Here is a 26,201-nt window from a genome sequence, read left to right as displayed (position 1 = left end):
GCGCGTCACTTCCCGCAGTGGGATGCGCCTGGCAGCTGCTGGCCCTGACAGCTGGGCCTGTCTCTGAAGCTCTGCTCGAGTTATCCGCCAGCATTCTTAGGGATGGGCTCAGTCGGGAGCAGCAGGGGTATCTTCTGACGCTTTTATGTCACGTAAGCAAATAAATAAGAGCACAGAATCATCAAATCATTAAGATTAGAAAAGACTTCTAAGGTCGTCGTGTCCGGCCATCAACCCTTCCCCACCACTGCACTAACCACGTCCCTCAGTGCCACATCTCCACGGTTCTCAAACACCTCCACGGATGGTGACTCCGCCATGTCTGGGCAGCCTGTGTCAGTGCCTCACCTCTCTGAGAAGAGTCACAGACAGTTTACCCTGCTTTCTTACAGTGTTTCTCAAATACGAGCCTAGCAGTGGATCAGTCTGGTCTTGGAATTAATTACAAAACTACTGCACTAGCAGTTTTCTCCAGGAGTCAGGCTCTGTCTCACACTGTTACAAGGACACTGCGGTGTCCCTGTGCTTTTTTTCCACTCTGTTTTACAGCACCAATTTGCTAGCAGAAGAACTCTTGGATGCACGATTGGTGAAGCGTGGCAGTGGGGCAGCCAGACCAGATGATTTCCAGAAGTCCCTTCCAACCCCTATGATTCTGCGTGTGACTGGATCTCCCCCGCCATGTGTCCTTGACTCCTGCTGTTGAGTTTCACTGCACGTTTCCCATGTATCAACCTGTATCAGGAGGTATTCCAGTTTCCGTCAGCATGGAAAACGTCTCCATGCATAAGTCCATTTAAACATTGGATGTTGTATGCTCTATTCTCAGCGAAGCAACCATAAATGAGCACGAGATCAATAACAGCAGAATTAGAAAGGAGTTATGCTGAGCAAGTTCTTAAACATACCTCAGATGTTAGATAAATTAAGGATATAAGCACACAGGTGAGTGTTACTAGCAGTGGGTTCTGGAATTGACTTTACATTTGAATGACTACTACAAGACTCATTAGCACAGGCTTCGTCTTTAAATCATTCTACATCTCATTTTAAATTGTTTCACAATCTCACGTGCCAATTTTGAAGTGAATACTAAACTAACCAAGAATCCTGGAGGGATGAAAATTACAAAATCATAGAATCATTAAGGCTGGAAAAGACCTCTAAGCTCACCAAGTCTGACCAACCCATCCCTACCATGCCCACTAACCATGTCCCTCAGTGCCACATCTCCACGCTTGAACACCTCCAGGGACAGTGACTCCACCACCTCCCTGGGCAGCCTGTGCCAATGCGTTACCAGTCTTCCTGTGAAGAAATTCCTCCTAATATCCAGCCTGAGTCAGATGTTTAACCTGAGTCTGAAAATTAATCTGTACTTGCTAGGTGGTTCAAACCTCAGTCACAATAGGCCTGTGGAATGACTAAAGTTATAAGGAGCCAAAATATGAGGAAGGCTCTAATTAAAACAGGCTGAATCTGTCTTATGTGCTCTTACTAGTCATACACTTGAAGAAAAAGAAGACAGGTAGGCTCTAGATGAAAGGATTCGAAGCATGTGTTGTTCCTCTGTATGCAGCTTTTAGTGTAATTACAGCATCATGGACTGGCTGATGATAGGGGAAGTTAAGTGACAACCTTGCTAATTTATCTGTAAATGTTGTAAGGATAAGCTGTGCTCACTAAGGAAAGAGCTTCCCCAGTTCCTTTCCCATGTTTGCACATGAGAAGACTGGGAGCTCTTCAGCAAGAGTTGTCTCATTCATATTGCCTGGCATTAAGATGTACCTGCTAGCTGGAAATACAGCCAGCTTTAAGCCACCTAGCTCTAAGAGAAAACAGGGCAAGCCTGGAGGTACTGCAATGAAATAAGGTTGGTGTTACCAGTGTGAGGAAAGGACTGAATCCAAGAACTCTTGCATGCAATTTGACAAGTAAATCAGAGGTGTTAAATACAAGGTGAGCTGAATGTAGAAAGAAATATGCTTCAACACTGTTGAAAACTGAATTTTGAAATTTTCAGCTGTATGGAAAATGTAGCTTTTTGTATATTACAGCTCAGAGCTAACTTAAAGACCCGGAGTGTGGTTATTAGGAAGACTTGATCTTGTGGGCAGGGGGCACATTGAAGGGGTATAGTGAAACTTGCAGGCTACTTAGCCATTCATAGTGTCATCTGGGTTTAAAGAAAAAAAAGTCATGCCAGAAGGACTTGGCCATTCAGTCATTAAGTAAACGAAGTTCGGGCACCCTCCCTAACACCACAGACCTGTGAGCTTGACAGATGCCACTTTTCTAACCATACTGAGAACAAAGAAAGAAAACAACCATGTAGTCCTTTGGAACTGGCAGCCGCTCATGGCCTGCCTCAGTATGAGTCACAGTCATTAATTAATGGAAGTGGCATTCTTCTTCTCTGCCTTCAAAATAACAAATGACACTTTAAGCTGGCAGTTTCACAGTTCAGGTTACAAATGCTTATTTGCAAAACTAGGTTGTTATCTCTGAAAGAAAAACTTATGTTTCCTCTGGTTAAGCTCAGTCTTCTGTCTTTACCGGAGAGGTGGCTGGATGACAGTACCCTAATGAAGTATTGCCCTCGGATTCTTTGGGTCCAGAAAGTGTTTTTAAGTGTTTGGATCTGTTTAAAGCTTTAGAATTTGATAAGCAATGTTTGTTCTTCCATTTATGTCTAAAAGCACAATGGATTACATATCCCTTTTGGGTACAATTAGTGCAAGTAAAGACCTTAAGGCATTAAGAAAATCCAATAGGTGTGAGGAAATAAAATACAACACAACATTGTTTCAGTTACACTTTGAAACTGACTATTTCAAAGAAGTCATTTCAGTTACTGGATGACTTCAAGCTGCTTCCTGCATGTAAGACCTCCTATACTTAAGTTTCCTACTGCTACACTGAAAAGAGTGCGTCTCTACTTGCATGTAACTTCACCTTGGTTGATACATAGCTGGAATTGATAGAAAGATAGTCTTTCAAAAAGTGAGGGCAGGCAGAGGAGAAGTTTAAGAGACTCACTAAGTAAAATAAAGTATATCATCCTAAAATTGTCTGATGAAATGGTTACTACCAACTGCTTAAGTTTGATGAATTTCTTATGCTGCAAAAATGGCATTTAAATAGGAAAATCATTTTGAAACTAAGAAACACATAGAACTCCCTAGAACTAGCTTAAAACTACCACAGTTTTGCTAGATAGAGAGAAGCACAGTGTCCTTGCAAAGGATTACACTAACTAGCGCTACACGTGTATGACAGAAGTCCTGCAAGAAATAAATTGCCTTAGAAATTGCATGTATTTAAAGGAGAATCTTGGCCTATAACTATAAGGGAAGCCAAACAAAAACCAAACCAACTTCACTTCATCCTAAAATACATGCATATAAAGATCACATTTCACTTCTAAGAATCAAAACCATCCACTTTTATTGTAAACGTGACCATCCATCCATTCAAGCTCCTACTCCATTTGTATTCAACACAACAAAATCTTGTTGAGTACATACAAGAAAAAACATTGAACGAAGTTTGGTAGATAAGTTAAAATGAATTTGTGCCCTAAATAGTAAGATGACTTTTGGATTATATTGTTATGATTAGCAGAACATTAACCACAGTCATATCACATGGAATGAATACTCTATTTCCAAAGAACGTGGAAAACAAATATTGAAGAAATGTAATTACTATATTATCTGCTAAACATAGCAAAACAATCTGATCCAACAGTAGACAGTCTGCAGGTAATTTTGAAATTATTGAACAGCTTAATGTAAGAATTAGATCCAGATTCCATAAAACAATTTCAAGCTCAGTTATCTTCTTTGTTTAATTTTTCTACAATCTCACCTTCTCAACTTTCCAGGCCAAGTGAAGACACTTTACTGCTTTAAGGCACAAGAGATTGTTTAACTGTGTTAGGAATACGACTGGCGTAATAGTCATAATTTCTCAAAGTGGCAAGGACCCCAGCTGAATTCATGTGTTTTACTTCTTTGTTATACTGAAAGGAGTTTCCATGGATATCAGTTATCTTGCCTGCAAAAAAAAGAAAAAAAAATATTCCAGTAAACCAGAGTTGGAGAGAGATAATCTAATTTATTAATACAAGTGATAAAAGAACAAAAAAAAAAATACGGTCTTTGGGGTACATGTACCTGCCTTTAGATGTGAAATTTAATGTTTTCTCCCAGTTTGTGCACAACAGCTTTTTCTCGACTGATACTAAATAACTAATCAGTTGTGTTTTCTTTCAGCAATACTTAAAATTCCTCATGTTTCTGGAAAACTACAGCTATTGCTTATGGATAAACTAAAACACTTCCTGAGTAGATCATACACTGGCAGTTGATAAGATGGAAAGTAAAATCCTGTGTTCAAGCAAGAGCCAGGGTATGTATATACCGCAGACTCTAGTATAATATAGAAATACCCCATCTAGTTTTAAATGAGTTTCTGGAAATCACTTAGCAAGAGCAACACAGACCATTATGCAAGCTAATTTAACCACAAGATACGTGTACAACAAGGAGGCTAAATACAGCACTGTGCTGCCCCAGATTGGTTGTTTTTTTTCTATGCCTGAGTTAACCTGCTTAAAGCTATCCCAGTTCTGAACACTGTACTGTAGACTACAGAGGAGATAAATAAATAATGTTGTTATGAAGCCCATCATTCTACCCACAGTGGGGGAGTTGCAGCTAGATGATCTTTAAGGTCCCTTCCAATCCAAACCATTCTGTCATACTGCATAATTTGCCGCCCCTTTGAAGTTACTGCTTATTTAAAAGGGCACAAAGCCCCTCAGTGAATCATGATAATTTAAAAATACATATATACAGTCACTTTTCTTTCCAAATACATGTTTTAAAATTCTTTTCTTTCTGTGGTAAGAATGAATAACTTATATTGATGCTGTTTCACTTACCTTGGAAAGGATTTTGAATGCTGTTAACTTACCTCCCACCGCATGTAAAATAGCTTCAGGTGCACAGGTATCCCACTTCTTGCATCCAGGACTGGCAAATACATAAGCAGATGCTTTGCCTTCTATAAGTTGAATGATCTGTTATGAATAGAGATTGGCAATCATTTCAAGGGATCTAGGCATTTAGAAGATGGGAAAAAGTAACACCAGGAAACAGGGATTAGATCAGTTTATTCTGTATACTTACTGTTAGAAAACGAGATTCTTTCACGTATAACTACATACATATATTAGCATTTAGAAAGATACACTCTATTACCATACCAAATGATCTATTTTTATGATTGTTATAAATACAGTCCATAGGATAAAAATCTGCTTTTTGTTTCAGATACAAGATTTCCTATCTTCTGCAAATACTAAAAAAGGAAAAATTGAAACTGTGTTATCTTGGAGCTGTTTGGGCCTGTGCATGTGCTGGAGAAAAGAGACTGGACAGTCTGTTTTGACAGCCATGACAAAAGTAAGTTTCCAAAATTGCAGCACAATTACCTGTATGCTAAGAAGTTTTGCAAAGGAGATATCACTTTGTGCTGTTCCTATTTTTATCCTTAGATATGTACTTCTAGCAGGTCGGAGCAAAAGCCTTACTACGATTAAATTGTATTCTCATTTAATGATTCTAGTCTTTTTATAAATGTTATTGTATCTCCTAGAAACAGAATACAAGTGAAGATGGACCTCAGCCATGACCAGCACAGCCCTTGTTACAAATACATCTGCAATGAATTTTAACTCTCCACCTCATGGCAAATGGAATGCTATAGGAAGAGGAGTTGTGCTAGGAACAGAGGAGGAAATGCTTTTGTATATTCATGCAGGTAAACAAAGGTTTTCATTCAAAATTCTGTTTCTTTTTCCAAAGATAAAACCTCCCAGTCAAACCAAAAGATTTCGAGTTTTCATACCTTGTTTCCTGCTCCTCCAACTCTGATGATGCTGTCAGGGTTCAAAGCACTGATGCAGTCATTTACCAGGGTACTGCCATGTGAACGCGTGGTAACAACAATGTGTTTCCCAGCTGGTGCTTCTGTCAGCTGAAATCCAAAGGCACCTATTCCCAGGACTCCCCAAATCGTCCTGCCCAGTACTGCATCAGCTCCTGACTATGGAAAGGTCCACATGATGGTTAACCACAGAGGGCAGCGTTTAAAGCACAAATGGAAAAGAGCAGGGAGAGACATTGTTCCATCTTAAGGAATATAATATTAACACTGAGATACATTTAAATGGAGTCACTTAAAAAGAAGTACTCTTCAGCTCAGACAGAGAAATCAGGATGCCTCAGCTCCCTTTCCATCTATGGCAATGACATGTTGTACAACCTTCAGGAGATGGTTTACTGTTTTCTCATCTGTGAAATTACAGTGACGCATGACATTCTGCTTCCCATGACTGACAAATTAATATCTGCATATTTCTCTATTTAAGGCACAATCTGTTACTGATATCTTCATTGTCATTTTTATATGTTTCATCGCATAGATGTAGAACATGTAGAATCAGCTGATGTGCATTATATTAACTCAAGAGATTTTTCTTTAAATCTAATAAGTTTGATAAATCAGACTATGTCCTGAGGTTTTTCCCTCTAACACAGATAATACTGTATTAGATACATGCAAACATTGTAGGTTGGCCATCTTGGAGTTAAACCTGAGATTTGGCCTGATGCACTCTAATCTATCTACCCCGATAGGTTTATTTAGGACTGCAGGTTTAGGGCAGTTACCACATATCACAAATGTACCTATTGTATGGATTTAGTAAAGAATCTATAGCCTAGACTGTAAAAACACAGATATATACTTATTTTTCAATAGGTAATTTTTATGTACCATATTAATGAGTACAGTACACATGTAACGTATACTGTGATACTACACAAGCCTCAAGATTCACTATAACTGTTACTGCGTTCCTGAGATCCAGTTATTGGAAATAAACATTAAAAACTTTGTGTATGTAAAATAAAACAATAATTCCTTATGTTACAACATTAACTCCAATACACATTGCTTTCCAGTTGAAAGTTTGCTAACTGGCAAGATCACAGAAGAGACAATTAAAAATCACCTAACACTGCCAAACAAATCAATGCATTTAATACCTCATAGTTGTAATATGGCTGGTTAATAACTCCTGCTATTGCTTTGCCTCCATAAGCAATTCCAATGAGAACTGTGACATGGTCAAGGAGACCTGTACAGAAATAACATGAAGGTAGTTATGCTTGAAAAAGAGAAAATATTAAATGAATAAATGAATGAAAGTAAACCTTCAACAGAAATCCATGAATTGATATGTAAGGTGGTATCTTAAAAATGCAAATACTAGTTAGGATTTTCTGGTGTAATAAGTTGTTTGATATAATGCAGTCTTTTTTAGCCTCAAGGTCTTCAAAGCATGTCCCAGATAGAATTTCTCTAGTGTGAACTATGCTATAATTAACACATAATGAGAAAAGTTGAAAGGTACATCTACATAATGGCATGTGATGATATTCTTCCAAAAATGGGAGTCTAGATTCTTCAGTGGTCTTCAGAAACTGCAGCTTTATGGCAGCTGTACATCTCTTTCCCTGAAAATGGGGAAAAAAATCTAACTAAAAGATTTTATGTTAATTAACTAAAAAATGCAGCAGGAAGTTGAGGCAAGGTTTTGGCATATATTTTATGCGTGTTTTTCTTTTGTTTTCTTCTTTTCTGTAGGGTCTATGGACACAAATTGGGCTTTTCTGTGAACAATTTCTTTCCATAACCAAATAATTATGATTATGGGGAGGGTTTTATTTTATTTTGAAATGATGACAAATACAACTATGGCATATGAGTAGTTTGAAGAGAAGGATGTAAATATAATTAAGCGTATGCTTGTATGAACAGGAGATTTAGTTCTCCAGTTCAAAGTATGTATGAAAATGTAAATTTATTTGATTAAAAACTTTTTAAGACAATTTGCCGGCAATTAAAGGCAGCCCTTTGCTCCCCGAATTGCCAAAAAACAGTAGGAATTTGTTACCCATCAGGAATATTCAGTACCTGTTAGAACGGAGAGTGATGATTAAAAATTTCCATTGCACTTACAAAGTACAGAAACAAAATCAGCCTTATGAAGTCATATTGTATGTAACTTTCATCATGAAACAATATACATGTACCTAGTACTTTACTGCACTGTGGTAATTTCTTGAATCAGCAGAACTAGGAAACCAACCTTCAGTGTACTCTTTGGTTCCATCCAAAGGATCAACCCATATTACAAGCTGTTAAAAAAATAAAAATTAAAGAATAGCATAAACAAATACAAATAATGCAAAGTAAACATATTTGCTTTAGTGCTTTTATTTGCTTACAAAAATAAGGAAATAAATACATTCACATTTTTCAGCCAATGATATGACTGAAACCTACATTATTAGTACTTTACAGAAAATCTAAGAAACTAATGGGAACTTCTTAGCAAATATCTTAGCAGAGGTATCAAGGCTTAAATTAAACATGGAAATAACATTACTTTCTCTTGTCCAAAGTCAGTTCATTCTAAAAAAATTTGAATCACAAGCTGTAAGAAGCAAATTTCCATTTCTCACAATTGCACGAAGGAATACTCAGTGTTTCCAGCTCTAGAAGTGTGATACTCATGACTACATGAGTATCATGTATGAGTATCAAACCAAAAAGAGTAACTGGCAATAGTGAAATCATCTTTTTTTTCCTGTATAGATTCTTAGATAAAATCAAAGTAATAAAAAAAATATCAAAATCAGAGTGTAAAATACAAAATCATATGTGTAAAATTACCTCTTCCTCTTTAATTCCCGTGTACTGAGCAGGACAAGTTTTCTTTAGTATTTCTTCACAGTAGCCATCTTCAATTAATTCCTCATTTACTTCTTCAGAAGGTAGTTCCTAAGAAGAAGAGTCTCAAAATTATTACAAAAAGGTGCTGCAGTTGCCTCAATTTGCCTTAGAACTGTTGAAATGCTTGCAGATTACTTGACAAAGCGAATGTATTGAACGATAAAATGGGATAGATTCCTGGTGGTATTTTTTCCCTGCAAAGAGATGATTTTCTAAAACCTAACAAAGTATATTCCACTGCAAGTTACAGCAAGCTAAATTGCTAGCAAGAAACAAATCAGGTACTTACTTCTTCTCCTATGATTGTTGCTTTGGGAAATTTTCGTGCCAGTGAAGCACAAATGCTCATTTGCACCAGTCTGTCAGCTTTGGTCTGCAAGTCATTGGCTCCACTCTGTCAAAAGGATAAGAATTTACATACCTCAAAACATAACAAAAATAGTACAACAGCCTTCTAGCCTTAATCTTCATGAAACTGTGAATGGAGGAGCCATTCAGGCTGAGAGATAGCATCCCAGTAAGAAATAGTTGTGTTACTGTAGGAATTGAAGCTGGTCCATGCCGATATTTACATCTTGGTTGAATTAAACTATAATTTTATCTGTTTATATCTTATTTGGTGACATAAAAATTGCTTTATCCAGCTACAGAAATTAACCACAGAAATGGAAAATAGTTATGCGTTACTTTTTTGCATGCTCCAAGCCTAGTCCATCCCTTATCCAATTGCCTATTCTTATAAGACTTGATATTTAAGTTTTCTCTGAAAATTCTCTCTTATTCTCTAATAAATTTTGGTTGAATTTGATGCTGAGTTCAGACCTCAAAAGATCAAATTGCAGATGATCTCCTTGTTTCCATGACACAAACTGAAGAAAAACAGTACAAAGTAGTTCTTCAAAATGGTCATCAATAATATAAAAACAGCTGGACAAAATGTCTTCCTAACATAAAAGAAAAAAAATGTAGGAGGGTTTCAAAGAGAAGCAATACAAATGGTGATCCTAGAGTTGACTGGGTGGAAGTAAACTCTGAACATCAGGAGAGGGAGTGGAGGTGGAGGAGGTAGCTAAGAGTGGTGCAACTGTCCTTGCACCACTTTTTCCTCATTGTGATAAATGGATGGGAAGTCACTGTTGCGAGGGAAAGGTGGAACATTCTCTTCCTAGCTTTTCTACAGCTTTCATTCAATAAGGCCAACTGGAACTGGTCTTGGTGTTTGTTGACTGCAGAAAGAGGATGAATTATGAGAACTTTACATTCTTTTGCATATCTCTTCTCTCCAGACTCTTACTCTTGCACTCTCTTTTTCTTCCCCAGCCAAGTTTGATAAAAAGATTGCAGGAATTCTCTGAGATTGCTAGCTCCTCAAGCAAGAACCTTTCCTGTTGCTCACTGTTTTTAATCTGAACTTGACTGTTTGTAGTATTCATAAAAATAAGGTAGGTGTAACCACTATTTTTATTTAGAAGCTATATCATCTGCTACTTTTGATGGTTTTTGTTATACAGTACTTAAAATTATTTACTTGATCAGAATTCAAAATGTCCAGTTTTTATTACATTAGAAAATGATTGAGCAATCTTTGTTTTGCTGGGAAATAATATTACAACTTTTGCTTTTTTTTTTTTCCTAAGTGAAACTGAATTAATCAGTGAAACTGATAAAACCAAGCTTTTTTTTTTTTTTTTTAATTAAAATTACCTTAACCTAGCTGGACTCTCAAAGAGAAAAAAGAAACCTGGAGAGGGACTCTTTATGAAAGAGTACAGTGAGAGGACAAGGGGCAATGTCTTTAAGCAAAAAGAGGGTAGAATTAGATTAGACGTTAGGAAGAAATTCTTCACCATGAGGGTGCTGATTCACTGGAACAGGTTGCCCAGGGAAGCTGTGGCTGTCACATTCCTGGTAGCATTCAAGGCCGGACTGGATGGGGCTTTGGGCAACCTGGTCTAGCGGAAGGTGTCCCTGCCTATAGCAGGGGGTTGGAATTAGACGATCTTAAAAGTCCCCTCTAATGCAAACATTTCTATGATTCTATGACACAATACAGATACTTAATGCAGCACATAATATCATAGCATATTCGCAACTTCAAAGATCATTCCATCAATTCTAGTCCTACAACCAAAACCCAGATCCTGTTTCAGCGGTGCAGCGTACTAGTTTAGGGCAAATGAAAAACACTATGCAGATGACTGTCACTTCATGTTTCTTTTCAATTTAGAATTAATTTTGAAACTCCAACATTACTTTTAAAGGCATGACTTATGAGGAAAACTATGTTTCATTTTTGTTTCAAGAAATTAAACACAGATTGGTCCTAATCCAAAATTACAGGGCATAGTACTGTATCTTGCACTACAGATGTTCGAACATAGGTATGGAAAATAATGAAAAAGATGCATTAATATCAGTTCTAATTCTGACATGCTATCCGAAGCTCATGATTTGTGAGGGGAATCAGGACAAAATTATGGTTTCTTTTAAGTGTCTGAACATCCTCTAGAAACACAATTTAAAATACATTTCTCCTCCAATGCTCTTTTAATCCTTTATCAAGGAATAGTTTTCGATTCAAAAAGGTGAAGTTTGGAATTGACTGCATTTCCCTCCCCTCTTGCTGATCTTAAAAAAATACCAGTTTGACTTATATCTTGATAAAATAAATGAAGGTGAAACAAAGTTAAAGAAATACCTTCTCCACTATCCCCAGATCTCCTCCGGCCATGACTTTTCTAACAATTGTTGCAGCTTTTTCTGCAACAGAATACGCAGAGGCGACCACACGCATGAGCAGAGTTGGAGAAGCCATACTGAATGCTGAAAAGAAGAAAAAGGCAAACATGCACACTTACAGGGGATGACAAGAAGGAAAATATTTTACTTAACATTCCAAGCAGATGCAGTTTGTTTAAACTGAATAAGAAAGGGAAAGTGAATTACTTTCTGTGAGTAGTAATAGTAAGCTGCGACATTTAAATACAATTAACAGGTACGCAGGGATATAATGCTATTTTAGACACAAATTCCTAATATCAATTTAATGACACTGGAACTACCTTTCTTCACTAAATTAAACAATTGGCATTAAATAAAAACAAACAAACAAAATGACTGCAGCAGAAATTCTTCATCATAAAAGCTATGAAAAAGTGCAATCTATATGCAGCACTCATGTACTAAGTTCATTTTTTCAGTTCTGAACCTACAAACTTCATTTGTGCCCAGACTCAAATAAAAAATTACTAGATAGGAAGCTAAAAGCAACTTTACCCTTCATTTCATTTTACTGCAAAGAAATGGGTTTTTGTATGTGGACTGATTGTGGACACAAAGTAGGCTAACGATGCAAACGCTGCACTTGGATGTGAAAATCTGTTCATCTAAATTTTACCATCCTTTCTATATTTCTTTAACTTCTGTTGATTTCCTTAAGAAAATCTATTACACCTGCATTCCTCCTCTCAACACTGTATATCCTGTCATTGTACTGTCTTCTACATCTGTTCCCTAGAACATTTCAGTGCAATCCATTATGCCTTTAGTTCCCAAACTGAAGAATAACTACAGCTGTAGCTAAAGGCCAGTAAAAACCCTTTCCTCCCAGGTTTTCTCTGCCTCAGGAGTAAGAAGTATTGAAAACAATTCTGTATTCTTTAAAATGCAGAACTGATTGCTTTTTATGTTTTCCTGTCTGTTCTTCTACTGCACACTTTTTGGGTTGAGCTCACCCAAATATTAGGCTTCTTTCAGAGTCACAGACTGTTTGCAGCAATTGAAGCAAGTATTGCACAAGTCATTATACAACTATACAACATAGGTCACTATACAACACACCTCCTTTCTTCCTTATCTACTCAGTATAATATAAGGTCTATAATATAGTTTACAGCACAGCTACTGCAGATGATGTGACCCCAGTTTCGCCCCTGCTTAGAGCAAAAGCGAAGAGCAATGTTAGAGGTATAAAAATCCCAAATATCGCTGGTTTTAGAACCTTCTCAGCATTTAGAAACATTGTACAGGTATCTCTAAAAGTCAAAACTCTGAAGCTAAAAGAGTAGACTGGTTGAGAAACTACTTTCAGAAAGCACAGTAGCTAAGGTTAATTATTATTTACTGCTCATGAGTGGGAGCAAAGTGCTCTGGACTCATGTAGAATAGCCAAGGTCCAGCCCCAAAGCTGTCTTGTCTTGGACAGGCAACAGCAGTCACAGGGCAGATACTGTAAATGCTATCTGTGGCAAAAAAGAAAGCAGCTCTGAAAGGACTGAAAAGTGGTGGAGCAAACAAGTGTCACAGCATATAGCAAGACATATGCTGCTTTAAGTGCACATCGCCACATGAAATAAGTTCGCAGGAAGGAAAATAGAATGTAGTTCATTCCCATTCTTACAGGAAACAAACCTGCTTCCTCTATGTAAGGAAACCCTCCGAAATCTTTAAGCAACACCTACAATTCAAATATTCTTATGAAAACCAGGATTTATTAAAGAGAAACAGAGATAGCAGGTTCAACAACCTCTTCCCGATACTGAGTAACTAACAAAGTGCAAAAATGTTATTGCAGCAAAGGGTGCCTTCTGTTTTTACAGAAGTGTATCTCCTGCATGGTACCAACCCCGGCGTGTCACATTTTTACACTCTCTTTCTGATGAGGACAATTCCAAGCATACATGTCTACACCACGTTCAAGACTGTAATAGCTCGCTTTGGACCAACAGGTTTTGGATTTGACAGAACATTTGCAAAGACCGCAGGGCAGCCACCTCCTACTCTTAAATCTAGCATTATTTTCAAAGCATGTTTTCTCCTTCGTAGGCACTCCATCCTTTAGCCTAGCAACCAAGTCACTGAACACGGTTGAACATAACTGAGTATCATCGCCAAGTCAGTTCGCTTTTATTAAAACAGATGACTTCCGCACTTCTAATCACACACTCCGACCTGGAAGCACTTCATACTCCAGGACGGCGGCCCCCCAGCCCAGCCCAGCCTAGCCCCACGCTCTCTGGGGCGCCCACCCGCACCCCCGCTCACCCCGTCCTCCACGCGGACTCCCTCACGCTCCCTCAGCTCCCGGTGGCTCCGCCAGGAGCGCGGCGCAGCTCCCCCCACCCCGTGCCCGCGCTCTAGGCCTGCCCCTTCCGCCCCCCGCCGGGAAGCCCCACCACAGCCCCATCCCGCTCTCGGGAGCGCTGGAACCTGCAGTCACCCCTCAGCCCCGCGCTCCGAGCCGCACCTCACCGCGAAGAGGAAAAAACGCGTTGCTGCGCGGCGTGTCCCTTCTGGCGGCCCGTCGCCACCTCTCCGCGTGCCGTAGCGCAGCCGGAAGTGCCCGCCGCGCGGGGCCCGCGGAGCTGTGAGGATGCTGGGGGCCTGGAGGAACGCGCCGCGGCTCCGGCTCCGCGCCCGCTTCGAGGCTGCCTGGAGCTGGGAGCGCTCGGCCGCCTCGGAGGCCAACAGTAGGCAGCCGGCGGAGGAAAGCCGGCAGGACTCCCAGTACCGGAACACGGTGCTGCTGCCGCACAGCCGCTTTGCCGCCCAGCTGCCGGGCCGGCTGCAGCTCGACACCGAGCTGGAAACGCAGCAGGTGCGAGGCCGGCAGGGAGGGGGCCGTGCCGCTCCTTGGGCTGCAACTCCGCCCTGAGCGTGCTTTGTTTTCATTTGTTTTTAAAGTGTTTTACTGTCCAGACTTTGGGAAGTGTGCCGAGGTGTGACGGTTTGGGTGTTTTCCTCCTGTCTCCGCAGAAAAGTGGTTTCTTGGAGCTGTACTCGTGGCAAAGGCAAAGGAAAGCCAAGCAGGAGTTCTATCTTCATGATGGACCACCATATGCCAATGGAGACCCTCACGTTGGCCATGCGTTAAATAAAGTAAATACCTACTCGTTCGTACTGCTAGGGGGCAACTTACGCAGGGGGCGGTGAGGCCCTGGCACGGCTGCCCAGAGAAGCTGTGGTGCCCCATCCCCAGAGATGCTCCGGGCCAGGTTGGATGGGGCCCTGGGCAGCCTGAGCCGGAGGGGCAGCCCTGCCCACAGCTGGGAGTGGGGGAGTGGGGAACCATTGTATGATTCCATGCTGCTGTTCTGTTTTGAAATGATAAATGCTTCCTGTAACACACCGGGTACTCTCCATTACCATTTATTATTAATAACCCTTTTACATCTTTGGGCTAATTTTGGTATTCAGGGCTTTTAATTTTCATTTTATGGGCAAAAGCAAGAGACACAGTGACAGAGGTGCCATAAGACACCAAAGTGGTATGAAGACCATACCATAACATAAACACCATATGCAGTAGTATACAGTACCTATACACTCAGTGCTCATTTGAGGCTGACTTGTTTGTAAAACAAGGAAGTATTTTTAGAGAAAATCAATTCCTAAACAATATTAAACGCAGTTTGTGTTTGTTATCACACAAGAGTGAATGTATATTTTATATGTGTGCTTTTAACACATACCTATACACAGTTACTGTAGCGCATGGTTAAGCTGTGCCTTGGGGTTGTTTTTTTTACTTAGGATATTTTGCAACCTTGTTGTATTGCGTTTGTTCTTTATCTCTGTATCCTCAGTGGAACCACTGACAAAATGTTAGTGCCTTTTAAAATAAGCATTTCCGTTTCAAATAATGATGCCCAATATGTTTGAGTGTGTTTAGATTCCAACTTGAGAATGACAGTCTTACAAATGCTACAGAATGGGAAGAAGTAAAATGTTTCCCACAGCTTCTTAAGGTTCTGATGCAAAAACTTACACTTACGAAAGCCTCCAGTTTTGGTAGGTGATCACTGATATCAAGAAGAAATAGCGTGCACTAGGCAAACACTGCCGAGTGTTTATAAATGAGGGCAAGTAGGATTTGCTCGCTTCAAGTCCTGCAAGTTTATAAACTGATCTTTCATTTTTCCAGAATGTGATTTCTTTTGATGAGAGATCTTTGAAGTTCTGCCAAAGTGCAAAATGATGAGCAAGAAAAATCAGAAATGTGTGGTCTATAATGTAACTTTATTATGTCACCTTTAATATTTATTTTTAATCAGAGGATCTTAAGCCATAATGTCCCTATTCCACAAGGGGGAGCTGCAGTACTAACCTTCTGTCCTTTCAGATTTTGAAAGACATCACTAATCGTTTCCACATGATGAGGGGCGATAAAGTCCATTATGTGCCAGGATGGGATTGTCATGGATTGCCAATTGAATTGAAGGCATTGTCAGAAGTCAAAGGAGCTGAAAATTTGTCACCAATGGAAATTAGACAAAAAGGTAAACTACTGTTTGCAATATGTATATTTGAAAAGTTGGCTTAAATATTTCTATGTATTACTCGCCATATTTTGAATTTTATGTTTTATATATAGCTTTTGTACTTTATTGTAAACTGTTAATATCAGGTATTGATGACACTTTCTAGGATCACTGCACGTATTTGCTTAGCAGACCGAGTACAACATAATAGTAGGAGGAGAATGACTTAACACAGCCTAAATTTGTTGCTGTAATGAAAGAGCATTACACTGACCAAGAATTTAAAAATAAAAACAAAAGGACAGAGGGTTTAGATTTCTGCTTTGCTTAACTGTATCTTTTTACCTCTTGCAGTTACTTTATATAACTCCTTCTCTGAAATATATTCAATACACATCAGTAGTTAATGTATAACTTCAGTATGTTCAGCTCAGGCTCTTCTTAAAAGTGCTAATAGTATATTTTAAATGTTTTTATATTGATCTTAGTGGACGAAAGCATATAATTAATGGAACTATTCCTTTCAGCTAGAGAATTTGCAGAAAGAGCCATTGAGAAGCAGAAAGCTGCCTTCATTCGTTGGGGCATCATGGCAGATTGGGCTAACTGCTATCGTACGTTTGATCCGAAGTATGAAGCTAACCAGCTGAGAGTCTTCCACAAAATGTATGATAAGGTATGCTGACTTTCCCCTGAAGTATGTATGTTTTGATTTGTTTTACGAGTTTTGATTCTCTTAACATGTGTTTTCCTTTCCCTTTCCTCTTTAGGGTTTCATTTACCGAGACTATAAACCCGTGTTTTGGTCTCCTTCAGCAAAGTAAGAATCAACTTAGTGTTTTGCCTTCTAAATTTTAGCAAGGATATTATTAGCTTTTCATGCTCAAGCATATCAACTTATGTTTGTTACCTACCCAGAACAGCCTTGGCTGAAGCAGAGCTTGAATACAACGAGCAGCATGTCAGTCGTTCTGTGTACGTCAAATTTCCCATGCTGAAGTCACCACCTAAGCTGGCCTCTGTGATAGGTATGACTTCTGTGCAGATATTAAGACTGATAGCTTTTATTCTTATCATAATTGTGAGCAAAGTGCTTCCAATTTACATCTGTAGATGGATCATCCCCTACTAGTGTGCTGGTCTGGACCACGCAACCTTGGACTGTGCCAGCGAATCAAGCAGTTTGCTACATGCCGGATGCAGAGTACGTGTGTTTAACTTGGTTCACTGATCTCATCATTTTTATCAATACTTATTGGCAAAATTAAAACGTTTTGAACTATTGTTACATTTTTTTTTTAAGACATCTTTTTTTAAGCGATGCAGTTGCAAACCTCATTCCATATCTCAATTGATATATTAATTTCTGTTATCATTTTTAGTTAATTCTTCTTTCTGATGCTATGCTATCTTGAAATTCTTTTGGAATTTAGAAATGAATTGGATATGTGCATCTTAAAAGCCTTTTTGCTGTATTTTAGACATTATTTTCATGTTTTTAGCTTTATGATGTTTGTAATTATTTAATATCCTAAATCTATATTTGCATTGTAGATATTCAGTTGTGAAGTGTGCAACTACTGGTGAACACTTCATTCTAGCTGCAGATAGAGTTGAATCTACCGCTGCTGTTTTGGACACGCAGTTTGAGGTTATATCAACGTGTAAAGGTAGATTTTAATATTGTTTATATTAAGTTGCTTAGAAATCTTACGAGTAATTGAAAAGTGCTTCAGTTTTTTTTTTTTTTTTTATATTATGTGAATGTGCTTTACTAAAATAATATGAAGAGTAGTCTGTCAGACGTAGTATTGGTGTATTGTAGCTGAAATTCTCAGTCATAGATGTCAAAGTACTTTTTAAAATCCGGATTCACTCTTGAAAAATTTAAAAGTGGAATGGAAGTCTGTTTAGGATCAAGATCTCATTTATCATGATTGCAGTTCGTCAGTCTTTCAACCCTTGCTGATGAGAACAAGGGGCTGGTTACAAGTATGCTTACTGACTGCCCGATTGCTAAATAATGTGAAAACTATTGGAAAAAAAATACCTAGTGCAGCATAACTGCTGGTGCTATCAGCCATTGCTGTCATTTAATACACTTCAGTTCTCATTGATGTACTTTGTTGTCTCATTGTCTTAAGCCTTCTTCATAACCACGAGGATGATTGAGGTATCCTAGGTTATTGTTTGTACCGAGAAATTAAAGCAGTTAAGTTTGCATTCTAGCATACTGCATAGTAATATTTTTTAATAGGCAGTCTTCTGATTCAGTGTTTTGAGTTGTTTATTGTGTCATTTATGGATTTTAGTCATCTGCCTGTATTTGTGATTCAGGGAAATATGTGTATCTAAAGGAGGTGAGAAATCAATTTTAGTGACTTCTTTTTAGGCTATTCTGGTTTTTTACCCACGCCTTCTTTTACAGAGGAAAAAAGAAATTATCAGTTTCTCCACTTGATAATCTTGTTTTCACCTGATGATAAAATTTGCTGGAAGTGTCCTCCTCACAGGTTCCACCATCTTGAACCACGTGGTTTTCAGATAGCATACAATAGTAGTATTGAGCCTTCTTGACAAGAAATATATCTGTTCTTTTTATTTGCTTGTAATATACCAGTTGTTTATATTCGTTGACTTCTGTATTTGTGTGCTAAGCTGTCTGACAGCTATTCTTAACCATATTCTTTCTAGGAAGAAAATGGTCAACAAAGGTAATTTTGTAGCACGAAGGATAGTTCAAGCTCTGATTCTGGATTTTCAGCTAGGGTTTACCACTAATATTTTGTGTGTGTTTTTTTTTTTTCTTCTTTTTTTTAAACTTTAAATTGTCACTAGCTTCATTTGTTCTGTACTCCATTTGCATGTACCTTAGAGAACTGAAATGAATTTTTCACGGTAATATTAGTATTTAGTGGTAGAACTTAGAAGAGATCCCAAATTCAAGTTTGCTAGTCTACTCTGAGATCTGTTTGTAGAACACTGATATAGCAGTCCCTAAGAAGTGGGAATGTGAGGAGTATCTCTATGTGGATTATCACTGCTAATGGGATGTCATCTAAGGTAGAAGAAAAGCTGTTATTTCAAAGAAAAATCTGTGCAAAATTAAAAATATGGAGAATTTGAAAGCATTTGGATGAGGACCTACAAATAAGACAAAGTAGCAGTACATATGAAAAGTATCCTGGGCATACAATCATTCCATTCATCTCTGAAGCTGAGTCCGTGAATTGTTTCTCTGCTTTCTCCATTTTTACTTTTTTTTTCTGCCTGCCCTAGGTATGGATCTAGCTGATGGTTCTTGTGCTCATCCCACAATTCCTGGCAGAATATCTCCTCTCTTACCCGCAAATCATGTGACAATGGCAAAAGGAACAGGATTAGTTCACACAGCCCCAGCTCATGGTATGGAAGACTACAGTGTAGCTTCTCACCATCAGCTACCCACGGTACTTTATTATTTCATCTTTTGCTCTTGATTTTCTGCAACTGTTGGTTAAAAATGATTCAAATGCTAACCAATGACTTGGTGGAAGATGGTTGTGGTATTTCTGCGAATGTCTTGGGGCTTGTTTCTTCTCATATGTCAAATTAACTTGTCTGAAGGTAAACTACTAAATTGCAGTTCTTTAAACCTGAAGCATACTTAAATATAACATAATTTGCTTCTCCTTAGAAAAGTAGCTACTCAACAGAATACTTAACTCACTTTTGAATACAAAAAAAAATAAATTAATAGCCATTTAGTATTTTATTGACATAATCTGTTTTTATTTTTTAGGAATGCCTTGTGGATGAAAGTGGGTCTTTTACTGAAGCTGCAGGTCCTGAACTTAAAAACAAGAATGTACTTGAAGAGGGAAACGAAGCTGGTGAGTATCTGATGTTTAGCCATTTATGACTTTATCTGTTACATCCCTGCAGCTATGTCTTGAGGGTTTGTATAAACCGAAGATGTTTTGAATATGGATGAGATGCAGACACTTCTTTTCATGGGCTCATTGTGGAAAGGAATTAATTGAAGTTAATGTGAGTGTTGTGGTCAAACCTGATTTTCGTCTTGCCTCATTTTTTTCTCTTAGTCATTAAGATGCTTCAAGCAGCAGGGAGTTTGTTAAAAGAAGAGAAATATGTGCATAGCTACCCATATGACTGGAGGACTAAAAAACCAATGATTATTCGTGCCAGCAAGCAGTGGTTTGTAAACGCAGCAAATGTAAAGGCTGCAGCACAGGTATCTTACTTTGCTTTTCTATGGGACACCTAAAGGTGGTTGATATTACTTGGAATTGGAAAATGGTCTTGATGCAGGTCACCGCAGACCGGTACAGACAATTCACAGTTGACAGATGTTAGTTATAGAAGTGATTAATGTTGTCATTTTATTTTTGGTCAATATTGATATAATTCAGGATAAGAATAATAACTGATACATTTGTTCATTGTATTTGCAGGAGATCTGTAAGTTTCTTAAAGAGCTAGTGAATTTTTTTCCCAAAAATGTTTTTTAAAACATCTCTTCAGGTCTGACCTTGAAACATAGCATTTTTGTCACTAGTAAAGCTTGCTGTGTTATTACAGTAGTCTTGCAAGGTCGTCTGCCTTTGTTTGGTCATCTATTTGTTTTGCTACAGTCCTATTTTAAATCACTTTAAAACATTTTTTTTTTTAGAATGCAGTGCTCTTTGAAATGATGTACATTTGCACAGAAAACTCCGAGCAGTGCATTAGGCTGTCTTGGGTGACAGTGATTTTGCTCTAATTAGGGCATGAGTTGTTTATTCCATATTCATCCTTATCTAGAAAGAATTAAAATAAAACAGTTATTCAGTGGGGTTGGAGTGAGTGGTAACGCATACTCTGTAATACCGGTAGTGTCTATCAAGATGTAGTTTCAAAGCAGAGATGCTGAAGCTATTTCTAACTCACATAGGGTGTGTTTGTTAGAGAATCAGAGCTGGCAAAAAAAAAAACATTGGTTGCCCTAGAATATGGCTCCAAAGTGACCTGATAGCGGTCGTTCAATATCTGAAGGAGAGCTACAGGAAAGAAGAAAACAGAAGCTTTAGCAGGGTCTCTTGTGATAGAACAAGGGGAAATGGTAGATTTAGGTTAGATAGAAGGATGAAGTCTTTTACAGTGAGGGTGGTGAGGCACTGGAACAGGTTGCATAGAGATTTGCTAGATGCCTGGGCCCTGGGCAACCTGATCTGGCTGTGGATGTCCTTGTTCATTGTAGGGGAGTTGGACTGGATGGCCTTCAGAGGTCCTTTCCAACTCTAAGGATTCTGTGATTCTGTATTAGACTGTATGTGTTGTACGTTATTGAAGAACAATGTGTGGCTGAACGCTGAATCTTGTCCATCAATTTACTGTCTACTTTATAGGAAGCGCTAAAAAAAGTGAAAATTATTCCCACATCTGCAGTGAGCAGAATGCTTGAAATGCTGGACAGAAGGACGTTTTGGTGTATATCGCGGCAGAGATGCTGGGGTGTTCCTATTCCTGTTTTTTATCAGAAGGACACAGGAGAAAGCCTGATAAACAGGTATTTGTCTAACTGTATACTGAGAAATGAAGGAATGAGCTCTGTTCTACTGCAGTTATACAATATTATAAAACTTACGTATTATAAGTAACAAAACTGATGATAACTTTCAGTATAAATACCTGTTCTTACTTGCAATCATTTATACGCACACCTAATTTAGCTATAAATTAAAACAGTCAAAAGCTCGTTACTGAAGGTGACTTTTATGTAAGTAGCAGGTATCAATTTACTTGGATACTTAAGTTATCTGAACAGTCTCCTTTATAGCAGTTGCTACTTTCATCTTCCATCTTCAAGTTAAGTGAGCTGGCAGTAGTCACTGACTTCTACATTTATGCAAGGAATGCAATGCAACTTGTGACTAGAGTGGTTCCTAGCTGTAGTCTTAGCACTATGAGTTGAGTAACACTGATATTTTGACAAAATAACTTTGAAATTCACTAACAATGAGAGATCTGAAGTAGAATAACCAAATCAGTTGGATAATAAGTAACTACACTTAGTTTCAAAGTAAAATGAGTGGTTTTGAAGAGTCAACTTCAATAATGGGAGTGAGTGAACTTTGGCTGTATAATTTGGTGGGTCTAGGGCTTCAGGTGCCTTTTTTTGCCATCTTTTGGCTAATAGTATCCAGTAATTGCAAACATTGAATTTCAGGAATTCCAGACTGTAACGCAGAAGAAATCCAGCTGTGCTTTATAAAAGGAAACCTCAGCCAAATACAGTCCTCTTTGTCTCTTAAGAGTTAATAGGTTGCTGCTTCTACTCCTTTGGGCAGCAGAGGGGTGTTCAACTGTGAGCAGCCTCCAAGAGGTCATTTCATTAAAAATAATATCGTAGAGTTCATATTCATTGTTTATTTCCATAACTGTTTTCTGCCGTATTATATGCTACTAGAACTCCATTTTAAACATTTTAACTTCAGAAATATATGTGTAAATTCAGTATGCACAGTAAGATTACACAACTGGAGACTAACTTAAATGATGTTGCAGAACCTTCTTTATTTTGGTCATGAATAAATATTCCAGAAATTGTCCAGCTTGTTTTCCAGAAGCTGGACTGAGCATGTAACTGTAATAGGTAGTGAGACTTGGGGTGTAGGCAGTAGGGATTGGACTTTAAGCAGTTAGTCCTCAGCTTTACCTGGTGTGACTGGGTGTGTAGGTGCACAGATACATACTTTGCCTCTCGCAGAAGGCAATAACTGTGAGAAATGACTGCAATAACTGCAGTCATTTATAGTACTTGAGTAACGCTGAGGCACATCAGGAAATATGGAGGCTTTGTGGAATGTAAAATCATTTTACCTGCAGAAATTGTTTCTATATTTTAAAAGAATTAATTTTTGGTATGAACATACGCTGTTTTTGAGGAGTGCTTATTGTAGTCTGTCTGCAGAGTAGGCTTAAGTGTGTTCCTTGTGCTCACTAAAAGTCATTACAAATGCACTTTTACAACAAGCAAAAGAGTATAACGAAATACAGTTCAGCAGCTGGCAGCCAAACATGATGGGCACCATGAAGGAATTGCTCCTGCAGCAGTTAAAGGAGCTGATCCAGCATGAGAGTCCCATCTGGTACAGAAAGCATTTGAGAGGAGGGATGTAGGGGAATTCTTTTGGGCTAAAGAAAAATTATCCTGAAAACCAGTAAAATACATGTCTTGAGCTGTGTGAGATGATTCCAGGAGCTGTATACATGCCTATGAGTGTATTTTGGTGTGACAGGCCTTGCAGTCGATTCATGGCGCTCCCCTTGTGTGTGGGTGTTGGCCCAGCAGTCGCACGTGTCGGTGAATGAGCGCAAGGTCACGATGGCACATTCAAAGAGCGTTGTTCAAGGGGGGAAAAAGAGACTTATCCAGTGTGCTTGCAAAATTAGATTTATTTAATTCAACTGACAGCTTCTGATGCTCATTTATAATCAGTTCTCCTTTCTTCTAAAATGTTTTACAGTAGAGGTGAAGTTTTCAAAGAAAAATGCAAAACTCTCATTGAATATTTAAAGTTAGCCAGAGCAGACTTTGGCAGCCAGAGCAGAAAAAGTGCACAGAATATTGGCCTATAGAAATGACAGGCACATTTTGAAAGCAGTCTGTCAATTCATAGGTCATTTTCCTGGACACCAGTTCTTACTGAAGCAAATATGCAAGCTTAAGTATTTCATTGCATTTTCATTGGCATTTTGAAGATAGGTTGCTGACTTATTTCCACCACTTGACAAGTCTTATACGTCGATTGTGCAAATAATTCAATATCATTTATACAACAATAAATAACTTAAATTTCAAAGTACAAGCTGTTTTCCTATCTTGAACGCTGGATGAATGTGCTTCCAGTAGCAGCTGATCCGGAGTCTTTGAGCCGCTATCAAAAGTAACAGCATCTCCACTGGAAGTCAGTGTAGTCCACATGGAGTTGCTGTTACATATGAGAGCACCAGTGGTCTGTCTTGAATGATCCTGTCTATGCATTATCAACTGTAATAAAATAAAAAATAAAAAATAATTAAAAAAAAAAGACAAAGCTTCGGGGGAAAAATAATCCCTAAAAAAAACTGCCGGGTGTCCCTCTGTAAGTCAGACCACATGAATTTGTCACGTGGAAGTCTGCAGGAAATTCCTCTTTAAAGATACAACTGCTGGTCTCCAACAGACAGGATTTTTGGTGACTGCAAAATATTCTTTCTGACTTGAAAACTGAAAGCTAGGTTGTAATCTTTTATGCATCAGGTTTGATGCGACAGCTCCCTACGAGTCTTCTTGTTTACTGCTGTGGCCCCGCATAGCCCTTAAATAGATTTAATTTTATGATACTGTTGTCTAAGATTATAAATTTAACACTCTGCTGAAGGCTGAATTCTTTTTGTAGAGTACACCTCATCACATTACAATCAGAAACTAAATAATAATTATAATGATAAAAACTTATGAGAGCGAAAACATTTTTAAATTACTGCAATTTCTTGTAAGAATTAGGGGAATATAGAAACACAAATGTGATTTTTCTACATATGTTGGGGAAAAAAGGCTAAATAGAATAAATGGACAAATAAACTGATTCTCAATTTTCAAAATGTGATCACTTTCTTGAGGAAAATACTCTGATTCTTGGAAATTGTGTAACTCGAGGAAAAGGAGAGAAAGAGATCCAAAAGCAAAACCTGAGTTTTGTATTTCCAGACCAGGAAATAAATGTGAGATACATACTTTATCTCATGAATTAGCTTCCTAATTTTACAAATACCCCGTTCAGATAAAAATAATTGCAATTTTGCCAATAAATATTGCAAAAGTTATTACAGTGACAGAACTCTTCCCTCCCCCCCCCCCATGACTCCGATTTGCAAGTAATGTACATTTCTAATACACACATATAAACAAAAAAAAAAAACCTGTTTTGGATATAGATCTACTCTGCATTTTAATTTGCTTTCTAAAACATTGAATGTCTCAGTCACCTGCGAGCAATAGCAACTTACCATAACCTAAATACTTACTGCTGAAGTATCAAAATTCGTGTTAGAAAGAAGATAACTTCTCTTCTTTACTGCTGTGGGAAAAGAGGTTGAGAGACCATCAGGAACTGTATTCTTCTCCTCCTGTCTATATCTTAATGCTGCCTAATTTCTGTTAACACATTAAATAAGTGTTCAGCATAATCAATATCAGACTTCAGAGTGATTGGCTGGTGTCACGGTAGCGTGAATTGCCGTAGGAGTTTCAGTGTTAAAAACGTAGCGAATGACACGTAATGCAAGTTCTTCCCTGTATGAATACAGGGCAAAGTTTTACAATGGTGTTTATTGCTAACTCTGGGAATTACCATGCTCACGCTGAAGCTCACAGATTATAAAGTGATGAGTAGCTATTTGAGGAAGGTGGTTTTCTCTTGGACCCTACACGAAAGTACTTTGCAATAATCTTCCTCCTTACACTGCTGATAACTTAAATATACTCATTTTTCTCTCATCTGGTGACAGTTAATCATAAGGACTCAAGGAAAAGATTAGAGTGATAGGGTGTTTTTTTTTTGTTCAGGGTTTTCTTTGAAAATGTAGGAGGGAAAGGGTTTTGTGAAATTGTATCCTCAAAGTCTTAACTATGTCCTCTTTGAAATACTTGACTGGATGATTGTTAAGGTTTATGTATTTTCTGTAGGGAAACGATATAATAGGAAAAAATTGCACTGCCAAAATGTTTTTTATTTGAATTGAAACTATGATAGAACTTTGAAAATGTTGGTCAATAGCAAGTTGTCCTGACAGTCACGGACTCCTTATTTATTGCAAGGGATGCATAACACAAATTTGACCTTCTCATGCTTGTCCAAGAACTTTCATGTACAGCATAATTGTATCTGTTAGTTTATGAAATTATTTAAAAGACACTTTCATGAAGTAACACTATAAGCTTGTACACTGCACAGCGATACACTTGAAGAAATCTTAGTTCATACTGTGTTGTGTAAAAATGGTGTATCTACAATGGTAGATAGCTGCTGCGTGGTGTTGGCAGCT

The 26,201-nt window shown here is 38.2% G+C and overlaps 2 protein-coding genes and 1 long non-coding RNA gene across 6 annotated transcripts in view; 2 read left to right on the top strand and 1 right to left on the bottom strand.

Annotated features, from left to right (window-relative positions):
* Positions 5–11,556, top strand: LOC110397041. Of its 2 annotated transcripts, XR_002437492.1 has the most exons (6): positions 5–747; positions 830–945; positions 4,278–4,413; positions 5,340–5,471; positions 5,665–5,829; positions 10,192–11,556. It is a non-coding gene; the product is annotated as an uncharacterized LOC110397041 (long non-coding RNA). The 2 variants fall into 2 exon arrangements; XR_002437491.1 differs by having other exon boundaries at positions 7–945.
* Positions 3,422–14,254, bottom strand: BPNT1 (3'(2'), 5'-bisphosphate nucleotidase 1). 3 transcript variants are annotated; one of them, XM_021392984.1, is made up of 9 exons: positions 14,117–14,254; positions 11,570–11,694; positions 9,161–9,265; positions 8,812–8,919; positions 8,225–8,273; positions 7,119–7,210; positions 5,917–6,114; positions 4,981–5,086; positions 3,422–4,059 (listed from the first exon to the last, which is right to left on the bottom strand). In XM_021392984.1, the coding sequence occupies exons 2-9, from the start codon at positions 11,684–11,686 to the stop codon at positions 3,911–3,913; spliced, it is 924 nt and encodes a 307-aa protein (XP_021248659.1). In that variant the 5' UTR covers positions 11,687–11,694; positions 14,117–14,254; the 3' UTR covers positions 3,422–3,910. The 3 variants fall into 3 exon arrangements, with proteins under 3 accessions (XP_021248659.1, XP_021248661.1, XP_021248658.1); XM_021392986.1 differs by lacking the exon at positions 14,117–14,254 and adding an exon at positions 14,080–14,102; XM_021392983.1 differs by lacking the exon at positions 14,117–14,254 and adding an exon at positions 13,915–14,035.
* The window catches only part of IARS2 (isoleucyl-tRNA synthetase 2, mitochondrial), a 27,023-nt gene continuing 14,987 nt past the window's right edge, over positions 14,166–26,201 (top strand). The window contains exons 1-12 of the mRNA XM_021392982.1: positions 14,166–14,467; positions 14,626–14,748; positions 15,992–16,148; positions 16,658–16,806; positions 16,901–16,950; positions 17,049–17,158; positions 17,244–17,334; positions 17,685–17,800; positions 19,410–19,579; positions 19,912–20,002; positions 20,213–20,364; positions 21,518–21,678. Of these exons, the coding sequence (XP_021248657.1) occupies positions 14,243–14,467; positions 14,626–14,748; positions 15,992–16,148; positions 16,658–16,806; positions 16,901–16,950; positions 17,049–17,158; positions 17,244–17,334; positions 17,685–17,800; positions 19,410–19,579; positions 19,912–20,002; positions 20,213–20,364; positions 21,518–21,678 (1,595 nt within the window). The 5' untranslated portion in view covers positions 14,166–14,242. The remainder of the gene's footprint in view (positions 14,468–14,625; positions 14,749–15,991; positions 16,149–16,657; positions 16,807–16,900; positions 16,951–17,048; positions 17,159–17,243; positions 17,335–17,684; positions 17,801–19,409; positions 19,580–19,911; positions 20,003–20,212; positions 20,365–21,517; positions 21,679–26,201) is intronic.

This window comes from Numida meleagris, chromosome 3 (genome assembly GCF_002078875.1).
Source record: "Numida meleagris isolate 19003 breed g44 Domestic line chromosome 3, NumMel1.0, whole genome shotgun sequence".
NCBI classification, from domain to species: Eukaryota; Metazoa; Chordata; class Aves; order Galliformes; family Numididae; genus Numida; species Numida meleagris.
Note: the sequence above shows the minus strand (reverse complement) of the source record. Positions and strands in the feature narration are given on the sequence as shown.

Bases quoted from the DNA above. Each gene is read 5' to 3' on its own strand.
- BPNT1 (XM_021392984.1), bottom strand. From the start codon at position 11,686: ATGGCTTCTCCAACTCTGCTCATGCGTGTGGTCGCCTCTGCGTATTCT. The intron at 8,920-9,160 runs GTAAGTACCTGA...TCTTCTTCTTAG, and splicing joins CAACAATCATAGGAGAAGAA to GAACTACCTTCTGAAGAAGT. The intron at 6,115-7,118 runs GTATTAAATGCA...ACCTTTCCATAG, and splicing joins AGCCATATTACAACTATGAG to TCAGGAGCTGATGCAGTACT.